Source organism: Phyllostomus hastatus, unplaced genomic scaffold, assembly GCF_019186645.2.
Source record: "Phyllostomus hastatus isolate PE091 unplaced genomic scaffold, TTU_PhHast_1.1 phas_scaffold_78, whole genome shotgun sequence".
NCBI classification, from domain to species: Eukaryota; Metazoa; Chordata; class Mammalia; order Chiroptera; family Phyllostomidae; genus Phyllostomus; species Phyllostomus hastatus.
Genome location: NW_025334041.1, coordinates 103,843,293 through 103,870,376, shown reverse-complemented (window position 1 = coordinate 103,870,376; position 27,084 = coordinate 103,843,293). Strand labels below are relative to the sequence as shown.

Below are 27,084 nucleotides of genomic sequence, written 5' to 3'. Positions count from 1 at the left end.
CTCAAATCATTTGGAGAAGGGTCTTAGGGACTGTTACAGTAAGGACGGTCTCTTACGAGTATATAATGCATTACATTTAAACACCTTTTGCACACACTATTTAAGTTGATTTTCTAAAAATTTATTGAGTGCCTTCTCTATCCATAGCATTGATCTTTCATTGTTGGCAAAAGATACAAGGAATTATGCTGTAGTCTCTGCCATGAAGGATAGTTTAGTTGACAGATGGGAGATGAGTAGAGAAATTATAAATTAATCATAGATCCTATGTGACTTAATAAATGTAAAATTTACTACTTTAAAAGTAAAATTAAAACTGAACAGTTTAATAAGAGGTGTCTTGTTACTATACTAGTAAGTGCCAGGGGAACTGAGGGTGCAGGCTCACTGTGGGCCATAGGAGGACCACAGGGAGTGGTTAGGAAAAGCTTGGGGAAGAGGTAGGACCAGAGGTAGGAAATAAGCTCATCAAACAATAGTTTGGGATGGGATGTGGTTGGTCAAAAAGAGGAAGGGCTGTGCTTTCAGAGTGAAGGTAAAGCTAATCCAAAAATTACAAGACCATGAAAAATGAGGTGTAAAAGGACTAAGAGGGCTTGAGAGTTGGGATTCAGAGGTACTGTCCGTCTGCTGAATGGGATGGAAGAGCTTGGTGCACGTCTTCTGGAGCGTTTTCCTGTCATAACAGAGACTTCAGATACATCCACGTGCATTGGAGTCTCCATGCTTATCTCAGAGGCATTAGGGACCATTTGGTCATCATATCTATTTCTGAAGCAGGAATAATACGTGTTTGCCTCCCTATGGTGGTGAATGCTGGAGAGGAGAAATAGACTGTGAAAGACCAGGCTGATCACAGCAGTGTCAGCATTTGACAAGCTGCTGGTTCAGTGGTGCACCAGTGTGCTGTTGAAAGGCAGGAAAATGCCAAATGCCACAAAGTGTAATTCACGTGGCAATGAAGTATCCCATGTCACCCTTTTCTACCTACTAAATAATAAAGGTATTTTTAGATAAATATTTCTGGTAGCTGCATTTTCTATGCATATAGTAAAACTATGTTTGAATTGTTACTAATTTAGCAAACTATTTTCAAAAGGAAAATCCAAATCATTTTTCATTATAATCAGATTAAATTCCAAACAACAGTAATTTGAAAGGTTTTTTTTTTTCCTTTTTAACAAAGTAGGCTGTTCAGTTTGCTACAGGTAGCTTTTAAATGTGCCTTAGAAGTGAAAGGTGAGGTTCTTTTCTTTTTTTTATTACTGTAGTTCTCTGGTCCTACAGAAAATTTACAGTTCAGATTTCAAGCTTCATCTCTAGGTTTTGAAGCAGTCACTAGGAGCTTCTAAAACCACTCCAAGAAGACATCATAGATCAGTGTTAGGACAGGGGTATGAAATGAGACTAGATACCTAAGTGGCATTGCTGCCTTTTGGCTAGATGGGTTTGAATGTATGTATTGAATTTTGCTATGTAGGTAACACATTATCCAAGAGTATGCTGATATTGCTTAAAAGTAAAATACTACATGACAGAAGTCAACATTACAGTGTTATTTCTTTCTTCTGAACTTTTAGAGCAGAGGTCCCCAAACTTTTTCTGTAAAGAGACTAATAGTGAATATTTTAGGCTCGGGCCGTACAGTTTTTAACTGCTTGTCTCTGTCATTGTAGCTCCAAAGCAGCCACAGACAATACATAACTAATGAGCGTGGCCGTGTTCCAGTCAAACTGTTCCACGGGTTGCAGGCCAGTTTTGTCCATGGCAGGCCAGTGTTTGCCAGTTCCCGTTCTAGAGAATTTAATGTCTAAACTTTTTTTTTAACAGAAAATTCTAGGATGGCTAGTTATCTTTCATCTTCCCTTTTAAATTGTAAGCTCTTTGAAGACAGGGGCCACTTCTTTTACTTCTTTCTTTCCCCCACGTCATTTAGGGCATTGTTTTGTACCAGGCAAACTACGGTAAGTATATCTATTCTCTTTTGTATTCTATTCTCAAATGAGAGCTCTATTTCCTTTGTGGAACACTTTATGGTTTAGAAAGTGTTTTTACATATTTTTGATCTGGTTCTCACAGCAACCTCGGAAGAAGAAAGATCAGGTAGATGTATTTACCCATATTATAGACCATATAACTGAGTCTCAGAAAGGTTAAGTGAATTCCCCAAGTTTGTATCGTCCAGTAAAATGGCAGAGCAGGCCCTGACCAGTGACTCACTTGGTTGGGCGGCATTCTGCAAGGCAAAGGGTTGTCGGTTCCATTCCTGGTCAGGGCATGTGCCTGGGTTGCAGTTTGGTCCCAGGCATGAACGAGAGGCTGCTGATCCATGTGTCTCTCTCACATTGATATTTCTTTCCCTCTCCCTCCCTTCCTCTCTAAAAATAAATAAAATCTTAAAAAATAAAACTGCTGGGGCTTGAACCTCAGCATTGCTTGTAAAATGGATGTAACATAGTACCTACTTCACAGGATTGGGAGGGTTAATGAAGTATTATGTGTAAAGCACTTAGGACAGTGCTGGTATGTAATGAGCATTAGGATGTTAGCTGCTATTATTATTATTTCTAAATTGAGCCTGCTTCTTAGTTGCTTTTGCTACACTGTCTCAGCTGATGCCTGATGACAGCTTTGCCATTCTTGATGACATTTTCACAACTAATATTAGGTGCAGTGTCCTGCTGGGTATGTGGATGCCTTACACTTTGATTTTCTATAGAATCATTACTCCATAATTCGTCCAATTGTATATATTTTACAGGTGAATGGTGTGCCAGAGTCTCAAGGAAAATAGTAGTTTTTATTTAGGGAGATGACTTGGTTTCATAGAAGGAACCATGTGCTACAAGTTGAGAGATATGGATTTTAGTCTCAATTTTGCCACAAGTGATGTGTTTTATGTCATTGGGTGGCTAAGGCACTGTGCATTTATCTGTAAAGTGGCAGAATGATGGTACTTTCTGTCCTCCTCTGGGCTAATATTTTTGTTCTCATATGTATGTGAGAAGATAGTTACTCAGTGTTATGATTCCTGTAAAGTAATGGTAAGTGATTTTTTTGCTATAAGTGATACTTTAAATTAAATTAAAACTTAATTATCACTTACTCTGTTTTCAGCTTCGGGCTCAGAATCAGGTTCTGAAAAAAGGTGTTGTGGATGAACAAGCAAATTCAGCTGCTTTAAAGGTATGCAACAGGGGATTTGTATTGTGAGGTGAAGTGAGTGGTGGTGCCTAAAGCAGGGAATTTGGCTGGTTTTCTGGGTTAAAGTCTCAACTCTGATGCTAATTCACTAGGGATAGTGATGAGTAATACAGTTATTTGTGTTTAACTTTCTTACTTCCTTCAGGATGAATGTTACGTGCTTTGATTTTCTTGGCTAAAATTTTTTTAAAAAGTATTATTTGACTTTAATGCATTTCTCTTATACTTCAGGGCCTTTATTAGCTAAATTCATCTGGACCACTAGATAATACTCTGAGGAGGACAAGGTCATATTCATATTTATATCCCCAGTATCCAGTCAGAGGGTTGTGTCCTAATAAATGGATTTGAAAGTGTGAAGCGTTTAGTCCAAATTATTGTATTATTCGGTTGGACAAAAAGTCTGTTTAATTTCTTCTGTCAAATAAAAAGACACATTTTTCATTTTCACCAATAACTTTATTGGTTTGGATATTTTGAGTATGTTGGCTATCTCCTGAGTGGTATAATGTTGATTGTTCTTAATAATGTCTCGATTTGATTAATATCAACTTCAACTGGTGTACCTGACCATGGAACATTGTCCAGCGAGAAATCTCCAGCACAAAACTTGGGAAACTACTTTTGACGTGTTCGATCAGTCACAGCACCTTCTCCATACACTGCACAAATCTCTTTTGTGTGCGTTTCAGTTGTGCTTTTACGTTTCTTGAAATAAAGCATAATGTCGAAAATGTTGCATGTTTTCTTCCATCTTCAATAACTAAAATGACTACATAAAAATTCACCAATTTTGGTAAGTTTTTTTTAAATGCACACTGATATGACAGCTGTCACAATATAAATTGTATTATTTTGAATGAAGTTAAAGACTACTAAGCACTACTGGAGCCTGACTGTAACAGAAAAAAACAAATGAACTTTTTGGCCAACCCACTATTTGTAGTATTACATCTAAAAACCTGTTGTAGTTTTGCCCACCCTTGTATACTGCCTACCTCATTCTTTGGCTGTCTTCCTTACCCCTTCTTTAGACCAAAGGGATTAGGATCCCCTTTACCCTTATCTCTTTCGGGAGTAGCCGCTAACCAGTGCCATAGCTCCATTCAGCTAACTGACACCCAGAAGTGTGTCCTTTTACTTAGCATGCGTTGAACCCAACACTAGAGAAATATGTCTTTTGAGAGTGCCCCCTACTCAGGTGTTATTCCACAGACCCAGGGCTGGGATGGGTCAGGATACCTTACCTATACTTCCAGAGCTGTCTGTGCCCAAGCCGAGACGATGAAAAATAAGCTTTATAGTCAGGAGTTGTTAGTCAAGTCATCATTATGCTTAAATCTTTGAAGAAATGATCATTATCTCTCCTAATGATGTTTAAAACCTATTACTGGGGAATGTATTTCCTGCCTTGTCTTTGTAGCCCACTCTTGGTTTGACACCCTCCTGTCGCTGGTTGTGTTTGATTAGCTCTGTGATAGTGGCAGTGGCAGTGCTGATGTTGACAGCAGGTTCTATTTACTGAGAACTCACAGTGTGTCGGGCATTTTGCTAAATACATTATATCCATGATCTCAGTCTTCACAGTAACTGTATGAGGGCAGATAACATTATTATTATCCCCATTGCACAAACTAGGATTTACAGAGAGGTTGGGAAAGATGTCATCTGAAATTAATGATTAGTTAATAGAGTTGGAGCATTAGTCAGCTAGTGATTACCTAATTATAGGGATGTAAGGAAATTACTTTTGTTTTACTATTCATTGCAGTGGTCATTATAATTACAGTTAAGTATGACAGCTACTCAATAGGAATGCTGGGATGTCTTCTGTTATAGTAGGCTTTTGATTATATTGGGTTTGCCTCTTCAGTGAGTTGTGGATACAATAAGCATTCATTGATTTGAGTTTCTTTAATTCGAAGTGTGATAATTCAGACATGGAGTAGAACTGAGTTTACCATTGAACTTCAAGTAAAAATCAAGGGCTATTAAACAAACAATAGAAAGAACAATGTTTTTCTTCTTACTGGAAACATTATTCTATCACTCTAGCCCTGCTCTCAACATAAAAATGTCAGTAGATTGCAGACATCAGCCTGTGGTTTTTAGTTTGCTGTTTCAATACATTTAAATCACTTATTCATTAAAACTTGACCTCTTCTTAGCTTACAAGTGGTTTTAAAGTAAAAGTAGTAAAAGTACAGTTTTGTAAATATACAGTAGCATATGACCATCTATGTTTGATTGACAGTAAATACAAAGTTGTCAGAATATCGTAAGTGAAATGTAGTTAGAATAATATTTTTAACAATAGAGTGAAACTAAATATTTTTCTAATTTCCTATTTTCTTATCCCATTATGGTATAAACAATACAGAATGGACAGCAGAAGTTAGGTTGTTTGGATTTTAGATTTTGTTTCTATTTTCACTTAACTTTAAAGGCAATCAATGTAGAACAGTAGCTGAAAATATTCTTATGTTAGGATAACAATGATTTTTACCTCTGACAAATCAGAGTACAGTAGTTTAAAATTAAGTGTATTGAAAAGATTTCATTTGACTTAAATTCAGGGAGGACTTATAGAAGAAAATGAATACAAATGTATTTCTGGCTGTTCTTGCTTACTGAAGGGCATCATCAGTTGAGTCTGAGATTCCCTTTAAAAATTCAAGTTCATAAAATTGTAGCCTCAGGCTTTGTGTCCCCTCACTGCCAGACACACACATAGCAACATTATATAACAACGGATTGTTGTGGGTATTTTACTTTAAGTTGATGACAGTCTTGTTTCTTTAGTATATATACTCTTTATTTTTAAATGTACTTGGTTTGATCAAAAAGTGATTTTTGCCACAAAACAGAGCTAAAAACATAGGAACCAGAATAATAAACATGCAATTTGAATTTCCTAAAGCAAGAGGTTTTGATTATATTTTGGTGAAACGAGAATAATTTTTTTTCATTTTTAAACCTTCAGGCTAAATTATAAAGAATAGTTTGTTTTCACTTTGATGTAGGAACAACTGAAAATGAAGGATCAGTCACTGAGAAAATTACAGCAGGAAATGGACAGTTTGACATTTCGAAACCTGCAGCTTGCCAAGAGGGTAGAACTGCTTCAAGACGAACTGGCTCTGAGTGAACCCCGAGGCAAGAAGAACAAGGTAGGTCAAATAGAAGCAAGGTAGTGCAACCTTGTCGTTTGCTACAGACAGCTATGGGCCATCCTGCCTGTAACAGAAGGCCCCATCTCCAAATTCTCTAATGTTTCGTTATTACACCTGGGTATTGGGTCAAGAAAACAGATATTTACTATTCATGTGTTCTAGGTATTAGAGGCATTTTCATATGAACGTGAATTTAAAAGAATTTATTAAGAGCAAGCATGCACATACTTGATTTAGTGGCTGAGATCAGTGAAAGGAATATCTCATATTCGTCAAAATTGTTTATCTTTCAGTTACACTAAGTTGCCATTAACTGAAGATAGGGCAAATAAAAAGAGAAATATTGTAAAAGTGTAACTGCTCATGTGAAAGTAGCAGCTATATATGTTAGGCTAGTAAGTTTGCTGTAGATATTTTTCCTTTCTTTTTTTTTTAAAGGTTTTATTTATTTATTTTTAGGGAGAGGGCAAGGGAGGAAAAAAGAGAGGGAGAGAAACATCTATTTCTTGCTTCTTACATGCCCCAATCAGGAACCTGGCTCGTAACCCAGGCATGTGCCAGGGCACCAGCAACCTTTTGGATTGTGGGACGGTGCCCCAGCCCATTGAGCCACATCAAACAGAGCTAGATATTTTTTCATAGTGTTTATTCTTAGGCCAGCTTGGTATTCTTGTCCCAAGATGTAAAAATAAACTTTTTCCCTTATGGTTAATGTAGTGAGGCAAGATTCTTACTGCTCTGATACGGATGATCTGGTACTTTGAGAAGTTGCATTTTTCAAGGGTAAGGGTAGTGATTGAATCTTTAAGTCTATGTGTGTATATAGAACAGCACCCCCAAATGTGCAGATATGAGGCAGTCATAGTAGAGTTGCAGGGTGGGAAGAGGAAGACTCACAGTAACTCTAGCAACACAGTGTTACAGGAAGAATGCAGGCTTTGGAGAAAAGCACAGGATTGGATTCTTTGCCATTTATAGTTCTATGAATTCAGGCAAATTTTTAAGCCTTGTAACCTCAGTTTATCCGTCAGCTAAATAGGGATGGTACTCTTTTTGTGATCATGGGGTTATGTAAAAGTGTCTGGGACTCCTTTTGCCATACGATGGGCAATCCACATAATTATGTGTTAGTACCTTTCCATATGCATTTCCTTTACATGGAAGAATTCTCAAGAGTGGTGATTTTCAAATGGGAACAGAGTTGGCAAAACAGCAATGTATTTGAATCACTTGAGAAACTGTCAAAATACACATGCTCTGGAAATTCGAAAGACCCTTGGGGAAGGGATAGCCATCTGTGCTTGAAACGTGTGCCACAATTTAGTGAGATCCCTCCCAGGGCTGTTTCAGCAGAGGTTCAGGTGTAACACTCCTGAAATCATGTTAATTAAAGCTATCCAAACTTGGAAGCACTGAGGACACAGAGTATGTAATTTAGCAGTTCCCTGTGTACTTCTTGTGTTCCAAACAGGATGGATATTTAATATGTTTTTTAAATATAGCTACTCTGTTTCACAGAGTTTTCTAATCATTGGTTTATATTGGATCAGTAAGTGACTTCATTTGAAGTGAGGAGTGAGGGCACAAGAAAGGCAGAGAAGGGTGCTGACTGATGTCTGAACACAGTTTTATTGTTAGGTTGTCACTTGAATGGCCTCAGTTCTTGTATTCCATGAAAACAAATGTTCATTACTAGCTCTTTTAAATAGCACTATTCTTCTATGTAGAAAAGTTGATATTGGTTAAAAAAAAACAAGCAAAAGAAAGGTATTTTTCATAATCTTTGAGCTCTTTTTCTTCTGTTTATAACAGCTTTATTTTATTTTTTTAATTAGAAATTTATGCGAACTTTTGTATCTTTGTGAATGCTAAGTAATTTATCTTAGAGGAGTTTAACAACTCAGACTCATGGAATTGCTAAAACTGTCATTTCCCAAACCCAAAATCAAATTGAAATGATATTTCTTAGCATATTTATTTTTATATCACTAGCTTTTGGGGTCTTCTCTATCCTCCAACAAAACTACTCCTGAATTCATCTGCAAAGAATAGCAATCCTTATCTGTTTTTTTCTCTCTCTTTTTTTAAGCTTTCCTGCCCATTGCAATACTTGCAGTTCCAACTTGTCACGTAGGAAAAGTTAAATGATGGACTGTATACCTTTTGCAGGATTGTGTGAGAATGATGAACACGTAGAAGAGACAAGCTACTAAGGTGATAGAGAATCTGTGTGCCTTAGGATGTTTCTCTAAAGGATGAAAGTTATGTGGACATAACTTATTCTTTCCATCAGAAAAGTGGAGATTCTTCTTCTCAGTTGAGTCAAGAGCAGAAGAGTGTCTTCGACGAAGATCTGCAGAAGAAGATAGAAGAGAATGAACGGTTGCACATACAAGTGAGAAGATCTTTCTGTTTTCCCATATGAATTTAAAAATGGGTCATATGATCTGGAATGTCGAAAAATCAGTGCAGGATAGTAGAGTGTTCTGTGTATGTGTGGGTGTTTTAATGTTTCCCGTGGCTGGTAGGTATTATGTCACTGTCGTTCATTTCTTAAATCTCATTCATGTCTTAATACGGATATGTGAAGTACACATTTATTTAGAGGACAGTAGAATAACTTTATAACTTAACAATACAGAAATATACTGAGCACTATTTTATTTAGGAAATAATTCATTAGATCATTTAGATGGGGGCTTATGAATAAGTAGTGTTTACCTTTTAATTTATTACTGTTTATCTGGTAATCTGTAATGACTTTTAGGGTACAGATCATGTCAGTGTTGTATACCCAGGCCCAGAACTGGGTCGCACTCATGGCAGGCCCCCAAGTATTTATGGAATGTTCAATAATCTTTGTTCGCCTCCAGTCAGCATATTATAACAGTCATAGTGTAGTGTATCCAACTATGCTTCCTGATTTTATTTATTTATTTAATTTTATTTATTTATTTTTAGACAGAGGGGAAGGGAAGGAGAAAGAGAGGGAGAGAACATCTGTGTGTGGTTGCCGCTTGCATGCCCCCTGCTTGGGACCTGGCATGTGCCCTGAATGGGAATTGAATCAGTGTCCCTTTGGTTCACAGACCGGCATTCAATCCACTGAGCCACACCAGCCAGGGCTGCTTTCTGATTTTTTTGTGTGTGAGAAATGGTGACAGAGTCAAACAGTAGAAAGTAAATATCCATTAATTCTCAGTCTTTGACTGTGCTAAAAAGTGAACTTTTGACTTTAGTGCATTTTGTGTTAAGTATTCATAATTATTAATTAGTATGGATTCTCATTAAGGAAAAGAGCTTTACCTGTTTTAGGAATAACATCTATTTGCATTGTGATTATTTAATTATGGAAGGTAAGCCAATAGAAAAGTTGTACACTGGGCAGTTGAATTATCTGTGTACCAGAAATTGAAATAGAAATTCAAGAGACCGGGAGGAAGGAGGCATAGCCTTTGGAGTAGATCTCCTGTGCTCCAGTCCGACTCCACCGCATGCCCACTGTGAGACATCTGACAAGTTACGGTGCCCCTCTGAGCTCCAGTTTCCCCATCTGTAACAGAGGGCTGACAGTAACACTACCGCCGACGGACGGGGAGGGTTCAGTGAGATCGTGCCTGTGCGGGTTTGGCACAGTGAGCACGCGGAGCCATACGGAAGTTGCTTAATCAGTAGTCATTGCTGTTGTTTTTCTCTTCATTTGTACATATTAGGATATTATGAGAAGAGAAAGTGATCTTTTCTTTTCAGTTTTTTGAAGCTGACGAGCAGCACAAGCACGTGGAAGCAGAGCTGAGGAGTCGGCTGGCCACTCTGGAGACAGAGGCAGCCCAGCACCAAGCTGTGGTTGATGGTCTGACGAGGAAGTACATGGAAACCATTGAGAAACTGCAGAATGACAAGGCCAAACTGGAAGTAAGCCCAAGCTTAAAATGAGAGTACTTTAAGAAATAGTCAAGGCTATTGGACATTGTTTGTGTACATTATAGAACATAAAGTTAGTCATTTAAGGTGAGATGTTGCCTGCAGTGTCTCCTAAGTGTGCTCTCATCTGCTGTCCGAGCCATCTGCTGTTCTTTGTCTTCTAAAATTCAGGTAATATCCCAGGCTCTAGAAAAGGAGGCCAAGGAATGTCGGCTTCGAACAGAAGAATGGTATGTGAAAATGTGAATTCCAAAGGGCCCTGAAGTAAGAATCAGAAGACCTAAGTTTTGGTTTAGCAGCTCCTGTCATGATTGAAATGACATGGGAGTAGGTCCTTTTCAGTTCTGTTATCTCTGGGGCCTCCTGCGTTTGTGGTAGAGAGGCAATGCAGTAGTCCTCAGCTGCAGATGTTTTGGGTCATGGCAGATAGTGTTCCGGGGCTCCTTGACTAAAGACTAGATGCTTTTTGTTTTAGACTACGGTAAAGAGAGAGTCTTTTGGTAGTCCCAGGCAGGAAAACTGGCTGGTAATCACTATGGCAAATTTTTAATAGTCCATTAAAATTTTTTATTTATTTATTTATTTTTAGAGAGGGGGAAGGGAGAAAGAGAGGGAGAGAAACAATGTGTGAGAGAATGGATCGGTTGCCTCTTACACGCCCCCTACCGGGGACCTGGCCCGCAACCCAGTCATGTGCCCCAGCTGGGAATTGAGCCAGCAACCTTCTGGTCCATGGGCCAGTACTCAGTCCACTCATCCACACTATTCAGAGCTAATAGTCCATTTTGAATAAACTAGAGGTTATATGATCTAATTTGGAGATATCTGAATCTTAAAATATTACATATCTATGGGTGATAAAGGCATTCTCCAACATTTATTTGATAAATGACTTAATAGTTTAGATTTTAATAGAATCAGTCAAGTGAGTTTCTTCAGCAGTTACTTTGGTAGAATTACATGCTTGGTTTAGACGTATGCATCATAATTGAATCAAATTCAGAAAGTTAATCAGATTTTGAGCCAAAGGAAAAAAAGATAGAATGCCTAAAAAAGAATTTAACCCTGCTCTGGTTGGTGTTGCTCAGTGGATTGAGCGTGGGCCTGCAAACCAAAGGGTCGCTGGTTCGATTCCCAGTATAGGGCACATGCCTGGGTTGCAGGCCAGGTCCCCAGTAGGGGACAAGCTAGAGGCAACCACACATTGATGTTTCTCTTCCTTGCTTTCTCCCTCCCTTTCCCGTTCTCTGAAAATAAATAAATAAAATCTTACAAAGAATTTAACCCTCATACTTGAACAAATATTTATGTGTCATAAAGAGAAAATGTGTGATGTTGAAATGACTCTGAGATTACATTACACTTAGGGAAATCAACTTAAAATTATAGAAGATACTGAGACAATGGTAAATTCTTCCAAACTTCAACATTATTGAACAAAAGTCCCAGGTGCTTTAGAATCAAGGCTTGGTATTTTTCTTATCTTTATCTTTTAATAATTCTGTACCACCAAGAGTATCCCGGATGTCAGGCACAATTCTCTGAAAGCCTGATACTAGCCTTTGAGGTAACAAGCAAATGAGGATCCACTGTTTAATTGGTGATAATGTGCTTTTGTATTTTTTTCTTTCAGTCAATTACAGTTAAAGAATCTTCATGAAGATTTGTCAGGTAGATTAGAGGAATCCTTATCAGTCATCAATGAAAAAGTACCTTTTAATGATACAAGTAGGTATTATGTACACTTTTCGTTATTTGTAGCTTTGAACCTCTCTGTGGTAGCCAACTAATCAAAATTATTTCTTGTCTATTGGCACAAAACTTCACTGGTTCAGCAGAAGGGTGGTTTTTCTGCTTTTGATCAGGTTTGGCCCTTATATTTCATAGGGAAATTTATTTTATTCATTTTTAAATTTTTGTTCATTTTTTCTTCTTCATAGGGAGATTTTAAATTGTCATATAACTACTCCAAAGCTAGCCTTTTTGAAAAAGCTCAAATACATATTTTAAAATTGTAGTTAGTATATCCCAAGGTAAAAACCAGCCTACACATAAAGTACCCAAAAGTTTGTACAAGAAAAGTTGTTGTTCACGATGGAGAGGGGTGGGGGTAGGAGGTAGATTTCTCAGCCTGGTATCTCCTAGTCCTTGGATGATCCCCAGCGGTTGTTAGGGAGCTGATTCCGGCTAAGTCCTGCTTCCTGTTCCTTTTGGGAGTGGTCTGGTCATTTATGCAGCCAAGAGCAACAACAAGGACTTTAAAACAAATTCAACTTACATGTATAATAGGTGCTGATTCTGTAACCTTTAGACAAGAATTAATTCAGAACCTTGAACACAAAGTAAATGTTTAATTGTTTGAGTTTTGAAACTTACATTAAAAAATTACACATTTCCTTTTTTATAATCACATGATTGAACCAGTTTTTTTACTTCCTCTAAATATTTCTAAGGGAAGACGGAAAAAAAGAGGAAGGAAAAGACACCAAAGAAAAACAGCAGTTTGATCTAACACTATAATCAGCATTATGCCATTATTGCATCAAAACCCCAAATTCCTCTGGAAACAACACCTGTTTCCAGTTTCTACATTAATGTAAATAGCAGGAGCGTACTTTGATACTTAAGACTTGAAACCTTGGCATTTCGTTTTTCCTGTCATTTTTTATCAGTCATCAGGTTCTAATAATTTCCTTCTGAAGCTCTTTTGTGTTTATCATTTCTTTTCCAATACTAGTTGTCACCCTGCTTTAGATCATTATGTCATTGTGGATTGTTTCTTTTAGCTCTGAAGTATTTAGAGATCATTTGCTCAATGTCCCGGAGGGTAGGGAGCATTGGGGATGCAGAGATTTATAACATAAAAATCACTACCATCAGAGAATTTATAGTTCAGTAGGGGAGAGATAACATATATTATAGAAATGCCCAAAACACAAGTTAAACTAGTCCATAGAGAACCTCCTGGGGAGTCAGTGGGAAGGACAGATTACTGCTGGTGGGGTTGTTTGGAGAAGCCTTTTGGAAGAAGTGTGCTTTGAGTGGGGACTGGCTGTGTGGGGAGGTTTTACTATGCAGAGATGAGGGAGAATGAACCAGGGAAGTCGTGGAGTGTGGTGCAAAGGACAAAAGGTGCTGGCATGGTCTATTGACCAATAGTTAGTGAAGTGAAGAGGGCAATGACAGATAAGTGCTGAAAGGGTGGGTGGGACTGGACTCAAAGTTGTGGGCAGAGAGGAACTGTGACTTAATTGGCAAGGCAGTTGGGATTTTTGGAGACGTTTTTGATCCAGGGAATGTCATGGTGAGATCTGGCAAGAGTGTGGACCACCCTGGAGTGGGGAAAGGGGCCCAGGCTACTGTGATGATAGTCCTGGGGTGCTGTCATGGAGGCTTGAGCCTGAGTTGTCAGGGAGGGGCAAGGAGGCCAGAGAGAGGGAGGAGGCAATGTGGCAGAAAGGTGTGGTGTGATTGACAGAAATCAAAAAGCAGATGAGGAACAGGTTTATGCGGAAGATGATAAAGTTAGCTTTGTTTAATATTCAGACAGATAGATTGTTGTATATCTATTACCTATTGGTGCATGTATTTATAAATAAAAGCCTAGACCTCTGGAGAGCAAATGATGTTGACCTTCTTGGGATGGATGAGGCTGCCACCCCTATTGGGAATGGTGGAAATGAGGAGTACAAAGCCCAGAGACTTGTGCAATGTCCTTGGAGAGTTCTCCATCACAGTGATAAGGAGGGGGAGGGGCTGAGGTGAAGAGGAGCTGGGGAAAAGGTGGGATAAAAGCAGAGGAGGGAGTGCTCCACCTGGTGGTGCTGGCCAGTTCTGCACATTGCTGTGGAGAGGTCAGGGAGGGTCATGACAGTAAAGGCAGTGGGTTTGGTGGCTTTGAGAGAAGTGCTCCCATGCAGGAGACACCAGATTGCTCCCACAAGAGTTAGAGGGGAGTGGATGCTGAGGAAACAGGCAGACAGGCTGTTTTGGGGGCAGTGGGAATGAAGGAGATAGGAAAGAATAAGAGCTTATTACTCTAGCAGAGTGAAAGGAATGTTGTGTGTGCAGGGAACGGGCAAGGGCAGAGACTAAAGATGACATAAGTAAAGGGGGAAAAGTCACAGTGGAGAAAGAGTCAAACAAGCTGCAATAAGTGTTGTTGTTGTTTTTGTAATGAGGTAATTTTGAAGATGTAAGGAGGAGGTGATTGATGGACTAGACCGAGAAGGGCCTACTGGTAGGGGCCAGGAGGAAGGTTAACTGAGGAAAGAATATGTGAACGCATAGACTGAGGTGGCAGGTGAGGACTCTAAGAAGCCCTTGTGCTTTGGCTCTGGCCTTCTTGGCGTCATGTGGGGAGGCCAAGCCATCCATGAGGCAGAGGAAGAGAGGATGAATGGTATTAGGGGCTTAGAATGGAAAAGGTTTGGAGTAGAAATCATGGAAAGTATGATTTCAGGGACACAGTCATGAAATCATGGGTTGTTCAGTAGCATTGAAGCCCTCCTTTAGTTAGTTAGATTGTATTATTGTGGACCCTGATCTGGTTCTGAGTTAGCAAGAACATTGTTGAAAATGACAGACCAGGATGGGAAGGAAAACAAGCAAAGCTCAGAAAGGATGTGACAGGAAAGCAGAGACTGTGGTTGTGATTGGGAGACCAAGCTGATTTAACAGAAATAGGGACATAAGAGAGAATTGGATGTGAACGGTGTAAGGACTTTCTGAATCGGATTTTGGCTCTGGGTCCTTCTGACTGAGGAAACAAGCAGAGGAGGGAAGGTTTGAGAGGTCAAAATGGTGTGCAGAGGTTAGGGGAGGCAAAGATCATTAAAGCGCAGAGGTCCAGGAAGTGTGAGGCCAGGTGTTGGGAAGCTGTCCAAGGTTGAGGACAGACTCTAGGGTAGAGAGGAGCACCGTGAGAAAGGTAGGAAAACTGGCCCAGAAAAGTTAGGATTCAGTCATTGGATGAGTTGTAGCAGACAGTGATAGATTTTCAAATATTATGGTGTCATGAAAACTGGTGTTTTGGAAGACTGGTGTGGCAGCTGGGTGCAGGGTATTTAGAAAAATGACTGGGCATAACATGAACACCATGAGCCTTTGCAAGTAATCCTGACAGGTCCTAAAGCAGTTTTTGAAAGGATTTCTTAGAAACAGAAAAGGGTGTTTTTAAATATTTTATGTATTTTTTATTCTAAAGGTAAAAATAATATTAGAGGTATTACTTCATCTGAGAAACAACTGACTGTAAATTCTATTATTCTCCTAGACTGTGACTTTGATAATTTTAAATTCTTGTGTAAAGCCGATTTTGCTGCAAATAATTTATTATTTTGCAGTTAAACTGCTTTTCTATAAATGTAAAATGAGAGATTTAATGTACTTTTTTTTTTGTAGAATATATTCAGTATAATGCTCTGAATGTTCCAGTCCACAATAGGAGACATCAGGTAAAGATGAAATACATGTTTTTCTTTTGAGCAACATGCATGTCAGTTTCCAGAAACAAGGATAACTGATTTGGGCCTCTCTTTAGTGCACTCAACCACTGAACCATCGTATTTAACTTGTGCTTTACTTCCTCAAACATTAAAAAAATGTTAATTTATTGATTTTAGAGAGAGAGAGGAAGGGAGCGGGGTGGGGGGACATCAACTTGTTCCACTTGTTCATGCATCCCTTGGCTGACCCTTGCACACTCCCTGACTGGGGATCAAACGCGAAGAAGCCTTGGTGCATTGGGACGGTGCTCTAACCACTGGACCTGCCTGCCAGGGCTCTCCTATGTTTTCATAAAAATTCTGTAATTTGCTGTTCACTTATCCCAGGTGTAGATTTTTGCTGTCTCTCTTGTCCAATAACATTAGAGCTGAATTGTGGGATGTACTCATTTTTTGAGACATACCTTTCTTCTAGGTTAGTGGACCTTGCAACTAAATGGTCTAGGTTAAGTGGGGGAGGTATGTTTGCCAAAGCTGGTGGCTTTCTACTATAATTTACTTAGATGGGGATATTAAAATCCAAGTAGGAGTGAATAAATTTAAATTAGTGAATAATTATACTAGAATTCAAATGTTATCTCCAAAAGCAGGCTTAATAAAGTAGTTTGAGAATGAGACTTTGATAGTTGACTTTAATTATGTATTTTTCATTTTAAAGCTGAAGATGCGGGACATAGCTGGGCAGGCCCTGGCTTTTGTTCGAGATCTTGTGACGGCTCTCCTGAACTTCCACACCTACACAGAACAGAGGATTCAGATTTTTCCTGTTGATTCTGCCATTGACACTATATCTCCATTGAATCAGAGGGTAAATGTAACTCAAGATACCTTTTGTCTGCCCTAAATAAGTAGGGAAACATATTACTCATTTTCATACCACTTCTGTGCATCAGCCAAGTACTGTGGAAGGCATGGGGAAAAAACTGTAAGTCATAGTCTTTACTCTCAAGATAAAATATGGCAAACATGGAGATTCTTTTTTTTTAAATTTTATTTAAATTGTTGTTGCAGTACAATTTTCTGTCTTTTACTCCCATTCCAATCCACCCACCCAGCCCTCCCCTCCTCCCTCCCATTTCTACCGGCCCCTAGTTTTTATCCATGTGTCCTTTATACTCATTCCTGTAAACCCTTCCCCTTTTCCCCTGAAATTCCCCTGAAATTCCCTCTCCTCTCCCCTCTGAATTCTGTCAGTCTGTCCTCTATTCCAGTGTTTTTGGTTATATTTTGCTTGTTTCTTTGTTTTGTTTAGGTTCCTGTTAAAGGTGAGATCATATGGTATTTGTCTTTCACTGCCTGGCTTATTTCATTTAGCATAATGCTTTCCAGCTCCATCCAAGCTGTTGCAAAGGGCAGGAGCTCCTTTCTTTCTGCTGCATAGAATTCCATTGTGTAAATGTACCATAGTTTTTTGATCCATTCATTTACTGATGGGCATCTAGGTTGCTTCCAACACTTGGCTATTGTAAATTGTGCTGCTTTGAACATTGGGGTGCATAGGTTCTTTTGGATTGGTGTTTTAGGGTTCTTAGGATATAATCCTAACAGTGGAATTGCTGGGTCAAAAGGCAGATCCATTTTTAGTTTTCTGAGAAGATTCCATACTGTTTTCCATAGTGGTTGTACCAGTCTGCAATCCCACCAACAGTGCACTAGGGACCCCTTTTCACCACAGCCTCTCCAACACTTGTGCAAACATGGAGATTCTTAAGAAGCTAAATCCTAGGGGAGTTGTCAAAAGACTTTAGTGTGTTAGTGAGTGGTTATGGCCTGTAAACAACATGAAGTCATTTAGGGGAAGAGATTGCTGTCAGGGTTGGTGTCTGGGAAAGTCTGTGGTGATTTGAATGTGCTTTGAAAAATGAGCATGAGTTGAATAGGAGGAGAAAAGTGGGTTACACGTTCTTTCCCCTGGAAAAGGGAAGGACGTGAGCAACTCGTGGAGTAGGAGAGCACAGGGAGTATGCGTGTCTTCCTCTACCATCACGTTTGCCATCTTGTGTTGGTCACTCAGACCAACCCTGAGGCAGGACGTGAGGAGGCGTCACAAAGCCACAACTAGCAGGAGGCAGAGACCATCAGGGCCCTCTGGGAGGTGGTCCCTACAGGGAGGAAGTTGAGGGATCTTGCCATAAATGTGCTCTAAGTGCCAGCCTGAAATGAGTCATGCCATTTTTCCTACTTCCCTGAGTCTTCACCCCAGCTTGCTTTTGTGCATCACATGGTTTGAATTGCGTTATGTCCATGGATCCCCTAAGTACCAGTTATGTGAGCATTGCAAAGGCTTGGCCTCTGCAGTCAGACTTTCGGGGTTCCAGTCTAGCTCTGCTGCTTTCTGTGACCCCTTGGGCAATTTATTCAGCCCTTCAATTTATTCAACTGAAACTGTGTTTCAGTTTCCTCATCTTTAAAATGGTGGATAAGAGTACCTACCTTACAGGCATGCGTGTATATATAAAAATTAAATGAGATAATACATGTACAGCACTAAGAACAGCATTTAATAAAGGTTAGCTGTCATCATCCTTATCATTATGTCTTACACATAAGAAGCTTCAGTAGGTGCTTGGTTTCATCAGTTTTGGTGTGACTCCACAAATCGATTGAAGTTCATAAAAACTTTTGGGTCTTCGAAATGCTCTTAATATCACTCTTGGGAAAAGCTATCAGAAGACCTGGAAAACAGTACCGCAACATTTTAATATAATGATATTTTTTTATAATTATAATTATGTTATATAAATAATATATAATATATAAGTAAGACATAAATAATATAGAAATATTATATATAAATTTATATATGTAATATATAAATTATAATTCTATTTTCTTTTATACTTCCTATAATATCAAAAATATTTTCTATTTAATACTGGTTCTCTGTCCATTATTGGGATTTTAGCTTATGGAAAATTTTTAAAATTTTTTATTCTTCAAGTACAGTTGTCTCCATTTTCCCCGCACCATGCCCCCACCCCTCCCCACCCCCACCTCCCACCCTTGAACCTTCCCCCTTTGGCTTTGTCCATGTGTCCTTGCAATTTTATCTTAATTAATTTGTCTTTATCTTAATTTATCTTAATTTATCTTAATTTTATCTGAAATACTTCAGTACTTTGAAAAATTTATATATTTCTCAATATTGTACCATCCATGCTTTGGCCTTTGAAAGGCCCTATGCGATTTTCTAGTAAGCCTGTAATATTGAAGGAGATTCAGACACCATTTGTTAGAAGATGACCAGAGTGTTCAGACTTATTTATAGAATCTTAAAGTAGATGTTTACACCTGCAAGCTTAGAGTTCATCCTTGACAGCTTTAAAGATCAAAGACCAAAGAGATTTAGGTAAATTGTCTAGGGCCATATGTTTTGAGTAGTTGGTTGCAGGGCTAAATGAATCACATTTCTGCAGAATGAGATTTTCTATTTGTTTACTGAGACATCAAAATTTGAGCCATTATGTAATACTTATATCATTGAAGTATTTCACGAGTAAAAATTAACATTTCACTTCTAAATTGTTTAAATGCCTGTAGGATTGTTTCTGAATCTATTCTTCCTACTGAATTAATTCTTTGTAAATATTAAAGTATCAGTGACAAAGTTTTTATATCCTCTTTTTGATGATAATTACATTCCTGGAATTTGTGACCCTGAATACTGTATACAGTAAAAATAAGAAGCTGTCCTCAGTAAGACTTGTTTAAAAACAAAGCACATAACACAAAAATATGTCACACAGTTTTGATTTTCAATTTTTTTTTAAAGTGGGGACCCTTATGGACAGAAGCAAGTGTTTAGGAAAGGTCTGCTGGTGCTGGTTGTAGTGCAGTGCCTCCTGCCTGGTTGTTGACTCTGTCACCCTCTTCTCCGTCCTCTGTTTGCACTGGGCGGGGACTTGGGGTAGTAGCTGGGACTCTCAGAGGGGAGCATCTCTGTATAAAAGCCAATTTCCCCCCAAAAAAATTCTCTAAAAGAATTTAGGTTTATAACGCAGTGAGTCCATTTACCAATATGTTGGCTTTTGTTATTTTCCAGCGATCTAACTAAATTCTTTCCCTTCTATTCAGTTCTCACAATACCTTCATGAAAATGCGTCCTATGTCCGCCCTCTTGAGGAAGGAATGCTTCATTTGTTTGAAAGTATTACTGAAGATACTGTGACTGTCCTGGTAATTTTCTTCTGTTTTACTTCTGGGAGTGGGAGCTCCTCTTTGTCAAATAACACTGTTAATCTTGAAATTGTTTTTCTTTTCCAGGAGACAACTGTGAAATTGAAAACTTTCTCAGAGCATTTAACCTCTTACATATGTTTTCTTAGGAAGATTCTTCCTTATCAGTTAAAAAGGTACTTACACCTTAGGCCAGGGAGCTTGGGGAATTGTGGGGTGTCCCCTGGCTGCGCTGGAGTTAATAAAATAGTGACATGGCTTCTTGTGATTTGCCTGACTTTTCTGCACCACAACCAGTTTGGACTTCTGTGAAAAAGGGAAACCATGGTTTGAGCAGCATAAACTTGTATTTAAGAAAATAGAATTGTAGTTCTTCAGCTAGGATATTTTTTACTAATTCTATACTATGATTACTACTACAACCACATAATGCTATATGAATTATTATTTTCAGTGATTGTAAATGACACATTTATTGCAAGAAATATTTCCGTCTGGGGTATTTACTATTTTTTTTTGCAGAAAATATATGTATATCTAGGTGGCGTTTATAATAATTAATGTCTACATTTGGATCTATAATCTTTAGGTTTCTTTGAAATGGTATATTCTTATTATTACTAATTTATTTAAGTTTTAAACTAAAAACGTTATTACACTAGCCCTTATAGGATATGTGTTTTAGTAACCTTAAATATTCCATCTTAAATATGTTTGGAAAGGCAAGTGAGAATAATTTATATAACTGGAAAGTTGATAATACTGCTTGAAAGTTTTGATACTTATGGTCTAAGACTACCAAGACTTCTAATTCTTCTAAATCTTTTCATCCTAAGGTTTAACCTTTAAAAAAATACCAAAGAATAATGGAACATAGAAAAATAAGAACATACATGTATTATAGTATATTGCCAACTGAGGTTTAGAAAATATATAAGTGAGTTACTTACAGGTTTTGAAAATATACAAGTAATTATAGTTGTAAATTCTTATAAAAAAATTAAGGTAGTAGGTTTTAGGTTTTCAAAAACATAAAATTTCATTGCCATCTTATTTTTTAATTCTAACCTATTAAGATATTTCAGTAAATTCTATGATTTATGCATATGAAAGAATTTTAGGAAATCAGGGAATTATGACTTAAACTAACACTAAAGTCAATATACCTTATTGATTTGGCTTATTTTTAAGAAGAATCTGTTTAAGAACCATTGCAGAATGGTATTTACTACTTGAAACAGTTATGTATTTTTCTTTTCTCTTATTTTTCACTATTACATTTTTAGAAAGACTGGATAAGGTCTTTCTTGATCTAAGATTCCTGGTCTTAGAATGTTCTGTCTCATATGCTTTTCGCACTACCTCATCAGGTATTTGTATTTTTAGGCAATTTTTTTTGTCATTGGTTTAAATACCACTTTAATTGACAAGATGGCATGTTCTTTAGTAGTGAACAGGTTTGCACTGAATGAAGCTGTACGCCATCAATAAAGTAGAGGAAGACAAGTGGCAAGGTCAAAGAAAAGGATATGATTATCAGTCCTGTGCTAATCACTTCTCTAGTTGTTTAAAAGCATTTTACTTGATCACCTACAACATTTTCTTTATAGCGTTGAGTCCACATGGATTTTTAAAAACTAATAATTGGGTTTTCCACAGTAACAATATAAAATTGAAAATGATATAATATATTTTATGAACGTTAACCATTTACTTTTAGATTTGAGTCTATAGCTTGTTTTTTCCAATCTGTATGGCTTTTGCAACTTAACATACTAAGAAGAGTTCTTGATTCTCTCTATTAGTTTCTATTTGATTAATTCTCTGTAGGACTTCAGTCCATGAAATATTTTCCTCCTGAAAATATTTTTAAGGGGTGCATTTTTGTGCTGCTCAGGATGGAAAGATAATGGACACATGCCTTTATCTTTTATCCATTTAGTCCTCTGTTACTCCAGGGACACTGCAACTAGCAGGTGTATATATCATGGCATAAAAAAACAAAACCTTATAAGTGAGATCAATTTTTTCTTGTAAAGTCTATCTTTGAATAAAGTTGTTTGTGGATTTAGATGGTTTTTAACAGCTAATTGAAAATTGTTCAGGATGCTCACTTTTTAAATATCTGCCCATTCCTAGTTTAGAAGAAGAATGTGAGTCTTCTCTTTGTACATCTGCATTAAGAGCCAGGAATCTAGAGTTGTCTCAGGACATGAAAAAGATGACAGCTGTGTTTGAGAAGCTGCAGACTTACGTCAGCCTTCTCGCCTTGCCAAGTGAGTATGTTTCTTTTCACTGTTCAACTTAAAAAACTTAGAGAACAAGAAGCCAGAAGAGGGAGATGGTTTAGCTTGGTTGAGTGAGAACAACTTAGGACCTGGAGTCAGAAAAACTCAAATTCAAACCTTCCAGCCCCTTACACATTCATGAACTTGGGCAAATAACCTTACTTTTCTATACCTGTTTTCCCATTTATAAAATGGAGGCAAATATGGTTCTTAAGTTAAATTAAGAATGTATAGTATTAGACATTGAAGACATGCATTAAATGTTAATTCCCTTTCATTTCTTTTTTTTTTATGTGGAGGTGGGCAAAACAAAGACAAAGAATTATAGTGACTTTCCAACAAGTAGTGTAGGGGAGTAAAAATGCCATTCATTTCCCTTTGGTCTTATTTCAAAAAAGTATTTTCAAGGGACTGGATGGACCTCAGTTTAAATGATGTGTTTTTTTTTTTTTTTTAAATGCTGTGATTTTCCTGGTACTGGGATTTTTTTTTGTAATAGCTTTAATGTGATATAATTAACATACCATACAACTTATCCCCCTTTTAAAGCATACAGTTCAGTTGTTTGTAGTATATTCACAGATTTGTACCCCATGACTACAATCAGTACTTTCGTTGCCTCAAGAAGAAACCTGTGCACTTCAGCTGTCACCCTCTCACTTCCACTTTTGCCCCTCCTCAGCACTAAGCAATAACTGCTGTTTGTCTTTAGATTTGCCTATTCCAAACATTTTCTGTAAATGAAATCATACGTGGTCTTCTGTTTTCTTTTCTTTCTTTTATCTTGTGTAATGTTTTCAAGATTCATCCTAGTTGTAGCATGTATCAATATTTCATTTCTTTTTATTGAAGGATAATATTTCATCATGTGGATATACCACTTTTATTTATCCAACAGTTGATGGATATTTGCCTTGTTTTCACCTTTTTGCCTCTTATTGATAATGATGCTATAGACATTTGTGAACAACTTTTGAGTGGACATATTTTTCCACATGTCTGGGGTATATACCTGGGAGTGGAATTACTGGGTCATAATGGTAACTCTTTGTTTAACTGTTGGAGGAACTGCCAGACTATTTTCCGAGGTGGCTGCATCATTTACATTCCCACAAGCAACATATAATTTCTCCACATCCTTACCAATTCTTATTATTTGACTTTTTTAGTTTAGCCATGTAGCATTATCTGACTTTTTGAAATAGTATCTTATTGTAGTTTTGATTCACATTTCTCTTGTTTCTGATAATGTCAAGCATCTTTTCATGTCCTTATTGGCCATTTGTATATAATCTTTGGAGACATGTCTATTCAGCTCTTTTCTCCATTTTTCAATTAGGCTGTCTTTTTATTGTTACTGAGTTGTAAGCATTCTTCATATATTCTCAATACAAATCTCTTATTGGATATATTATTTACAATATTCTCTGCCATTTTGTGAGTTATTTTTTCATTTTCTTGAAGGAGTCCTTTGAAGCACGGAAGTTTTTAATTTTGGTGAGGCTTAGTTTATTTACTTGTTGCTTGTGCCTTTGGTGTCATATCTAAAAATCTGTTGTCAAACCTGAGGTCATGAAGACTTAACCCCTGTTTTCTTCAGAGTTGGATAGTTTCAGCTTTTACACTTACGTCTTTGATCCATTTAGAGTTAAGTTTTGTATATGGTGAGAGGCAGGGGTACAATTTACCTTTTGCCTGTGGCCATCTGCTTGTGTCAGCACCATTCATTAAAAAGGCTATTCTCTTCCTATTGAATGGTCCTCACACCCTTGTTAAGACTCCTCTGATCATAGATGTATCAGTTTATTTCTAGTCTAATTCATTGATCTCTGTATCTATCATATGCCAACACCACACTGTCTTGAGGACTGCTGCTTTGTACTAAGTTTTGAGATCAGGAAGTGAGAGGAGAACTACCTTGTTCTTTGTTTTCAAGATTATCTTGGCTTTTGCGGGTCCCTTGCACTTCCATATGAATTTTAAAATCAGCTTGTCAGTTTCTACAAAGAAGTTAACTGGGATTCTGATGGTGATTGCATTAAATCTGTAGATTGCTTTGGGGAGTTTTTTGGGTTGTACTGTGTCTCTCCAAAAGATATCTGAAGTTCAAATCTCCAGTAATTGTGTGAGTGTCCATATTTGGAAATAGAATCTCTGCAGATGTAATCAAGATAAGATGATGTCTTATTGGTTTAGAGAGAGTCCTCCCAGTACAGTGACTGATGTCCTTCTAAGGAGAGCTTTGAAGAGAGATGGGGACACAGGGGAGAAGGCCACGAGAAAAGAAGCAAGGATTGGAGTTATCCTACCACAAGTCAAGGAACATTTGGGGCCAACAGAAGCTGGAAGAGACAAGGAAGGATTCCTCTCTAGAGCCTTTGGAGGGAGTGTAGTACTGTTAACACTGAGAGAATAAATTTCTGCTGTTTTAAGCCACTCCATTTGCGGTACTTGGTTATAGCAGTCCTAGGAAACTAATATGGGGTTGTCATCTTAACAGTGTGGTTTTCTGATCCATGAACATGGTATGTTTTTTCCATTTATGTAGTTCTTCTTTAATGTTTTAAACATTATTTTGTAGTTTTCAGAATATAATTTTTGCACCCTAACATGCAGAGTCACCCCAGGGAGGACAGTGGTTTTGACAGGACTCTCTTTCACTCTCTCCTTCTTTAATCACACCCAGATTTAAGCTCCACCGATGCTGGCTGATGGCTCTCTTGTTTTCAACAATGCCTTGTGGGGCATAAATTGCTCCAGAGACTGATCTAATTAATTTGGGCTCTTTTGTAGGAATAGTTGGTTATAGACCTAGTATGTACCTAGCAGGTGTAATTTCTGAGATAGTGTTTGAAATTTGTTCTGAACCCAGGAGGGCTCTTCTTAGCTGTCTCTTTCTCTGGTTCTCTCTGGTAAACCAGGTAGCCTACAGTTTAGATTATATCTTTAATGAATTACCAATTTCCTCTTAATTTAACGAATTACCAATTTCCTCCTTTTGCTACCAGCTTCATCATTTTTTGAGCATTTATCTTTAGGCTTGAACCCTTCCATACTCTTGCAAATGAAGTCACTTCCTTTCAGAAGAGATTTAGAGTTTTCTCTTTTAAGGCCTGCTTCCAACTTGGGCTAAATCTCTAAGCCATGGTTCTGGTGCTGGGGGAAGGGACATGGATGTCCTCCTCTCAGAGCGACACCCCTGCACTTTGTAGCTGAGCACTTGGTAGAGGGAGTTGGGCCACAGTTCCTGGTATCCTTGCCTTGCCTGTTTGGGCATGGAACTCCTGTTGGTGAGCTGGGCACGGGTGATCAGGGTCCCATGTTCTCAGCAGCACCACGCCTGGTTAGAGCCTCCATTTCATGAGTTGGGGCTGTGAAAGAAGGGAGCCCCCATCTCTCAATTTTGCTCAGCAGTAGGTACCTGGGGCCATGAGGAGAGCTGTAATTCTCCAGCTTGGTGTTAGGGAGAGGGAGTCCTGTATTCTCGGCTGTGCCAGTCTGGAGTGGGGTTTCTGCTTTATGAGCTGGTAGGGGCAGGGAGAGAGGGAGGCATTGGGTCTTGGTTCATATCATAGACTCACTGTTCTTACAAATTATTATAGATTTTCTTGAATAAATGTCTCATTTGCTGTATGTTTCTAGGATCATTTCCAGAGTTTTGAATGGTTGCTTTTTTAATAATTTTCACCAGCTGTGCTGGAGAGCAGGCCTATACAGCTAGCTGCTCATTTTGTCATCCAGAAGTGGAACTCTGTGATGTTTAAATAATAGTGTTTTTAGTGATGCTTATAAAAAAATAATGTACAGGGAAAGAATAAAATGAAAGAATGTGTTACATAATAACAAGGTAAAAATTCACAAAGACTTTCCAAAAGAATCATGAAAGACATAATCCTGTTTAGAAATTTCATTTTGATTCTTAACCATTAAAAATATTTGTGGACATGGGAGATGTAGATCAGTTAGATGTTTCTATATTTATCACCATTATATCTAAATATGCCTGCAATGACTTAAAGAGCTATTATTTTCAACATCTCACAAGTGGTCTTCATTCTTTCTCTTCCTAAAAGTAGAGGGAGATGGTGGGCTGTCAGTTTTTCAGGTGAAGTCTTCTGGGAGAATGCTTAGGCTTGTGATTTTGGTTTCCTAGGTACGGAGCCAGATGGACTCCTTCGGACAAACTACAGTTCCGTCTTAACAAATGTTGGTGCTGCTCTGCATGGATTTCATGATGTCATGAAAGGTGAGGCTTGGAAAAGAACATAAATAAGCTTAAAACCTTCATCCTACTTTCTCAGATCTGCCTGAATGAGAGTTAAACAAATACTGCCAAGGCTAATAGACCCCAGATAGAGGCTTAGTAGCATTTGGCTTCCATTGAAGTGCCTAAGCTCACTGCCTTCTGCTTTTCCCATCTGCTTCATTTCTGAAGGTAAACAAAGTGCTGAAGAGAAACCCTTGTGCACAGTACTTTAGCCAAAAATACATTACATTGACTTAAGGCAGGTGTATGAATTTTATCAAACCAGACATGCTATTCTGGGAGGCATTTAGCAAAATACATTGCAACTTATTAGAGAGCCTAGGCATGAAGGAATTTTGAGGAAACCAAGGTTTAAAGTTCCCCAAAAGAATGCACTAACTTTCCATCAACCTGTGCATTTTTATGTGTAAAGTCCCCATATCAAGTCCTATTTTGTTCAGCAGAACCTTAAGAAATGAATTTCTGTTTTTAAGGTTTGGTCAGTTTTCATTTGCTTGTGTGCTGAAAAGTATTTCCTATGCTTCTTATTCAGAGTCCTAAACATT

At 38.0% G+C, this 27,084-nt stretch overlaps 1 protein-coding gene across 1 annotated transcript in view; it reads left to right on the top strand.

The window, feature by feature from the left end:
* The window catches only part of PPP1R21 (protein phosphatase 1 regulatory subunit 21), a 58,630-nt gene that overhangs the window by 6,415 nt on the left and 25,131 nt on the right, over window positions 1-27,084 (top strand). The window contains exons 2-13 of the mRNA XM_045827664.1: window positions 3,118-3,186; window positions 6,228-6,374; window positions 8,671-8,772; window positions 10,128-10,292; window positions 10,473-10,531; window positions 11,935-12,029; window positions 15,705-15,757; window positions 16,467-16,616; window positions 19,883-19,984; window positions 20,072-20,160; window positions 22,124-22,260; window positions 26,426-26,518. Of these exons, the coding sequence (XP_045683620.1) occupies window positions 3,118-3,186; window positions 6,228-6,374; window positions 8,671-8,772; window positions 10,128-10,292; window positions 10,473-10,531; window positions 11,935-12,029; window positions 15,705-15,757; window positions 16,467-16,616; window positions 19,883-19,984; window positions 20,072-20,160; window positions 22,124-22,260; window positions 26,426-26,518 (1,261 nt within the window). The remainder of the gene's footprint in view (window positions 1-3,117; window positions 3,187-6,227; window positions 6,375-8,670; window positions 8,773-10,127; window positions 10,293-10,472; window positions 10,532-11,934; window positions 12,030-15,704; window positions 15,758-16,466; window positions 16,617-19,882; window positions 19,985-20,071; window positions 20,161-22,123; window positions 22,261-26,425; window positions 26,519-27,084) is intronic.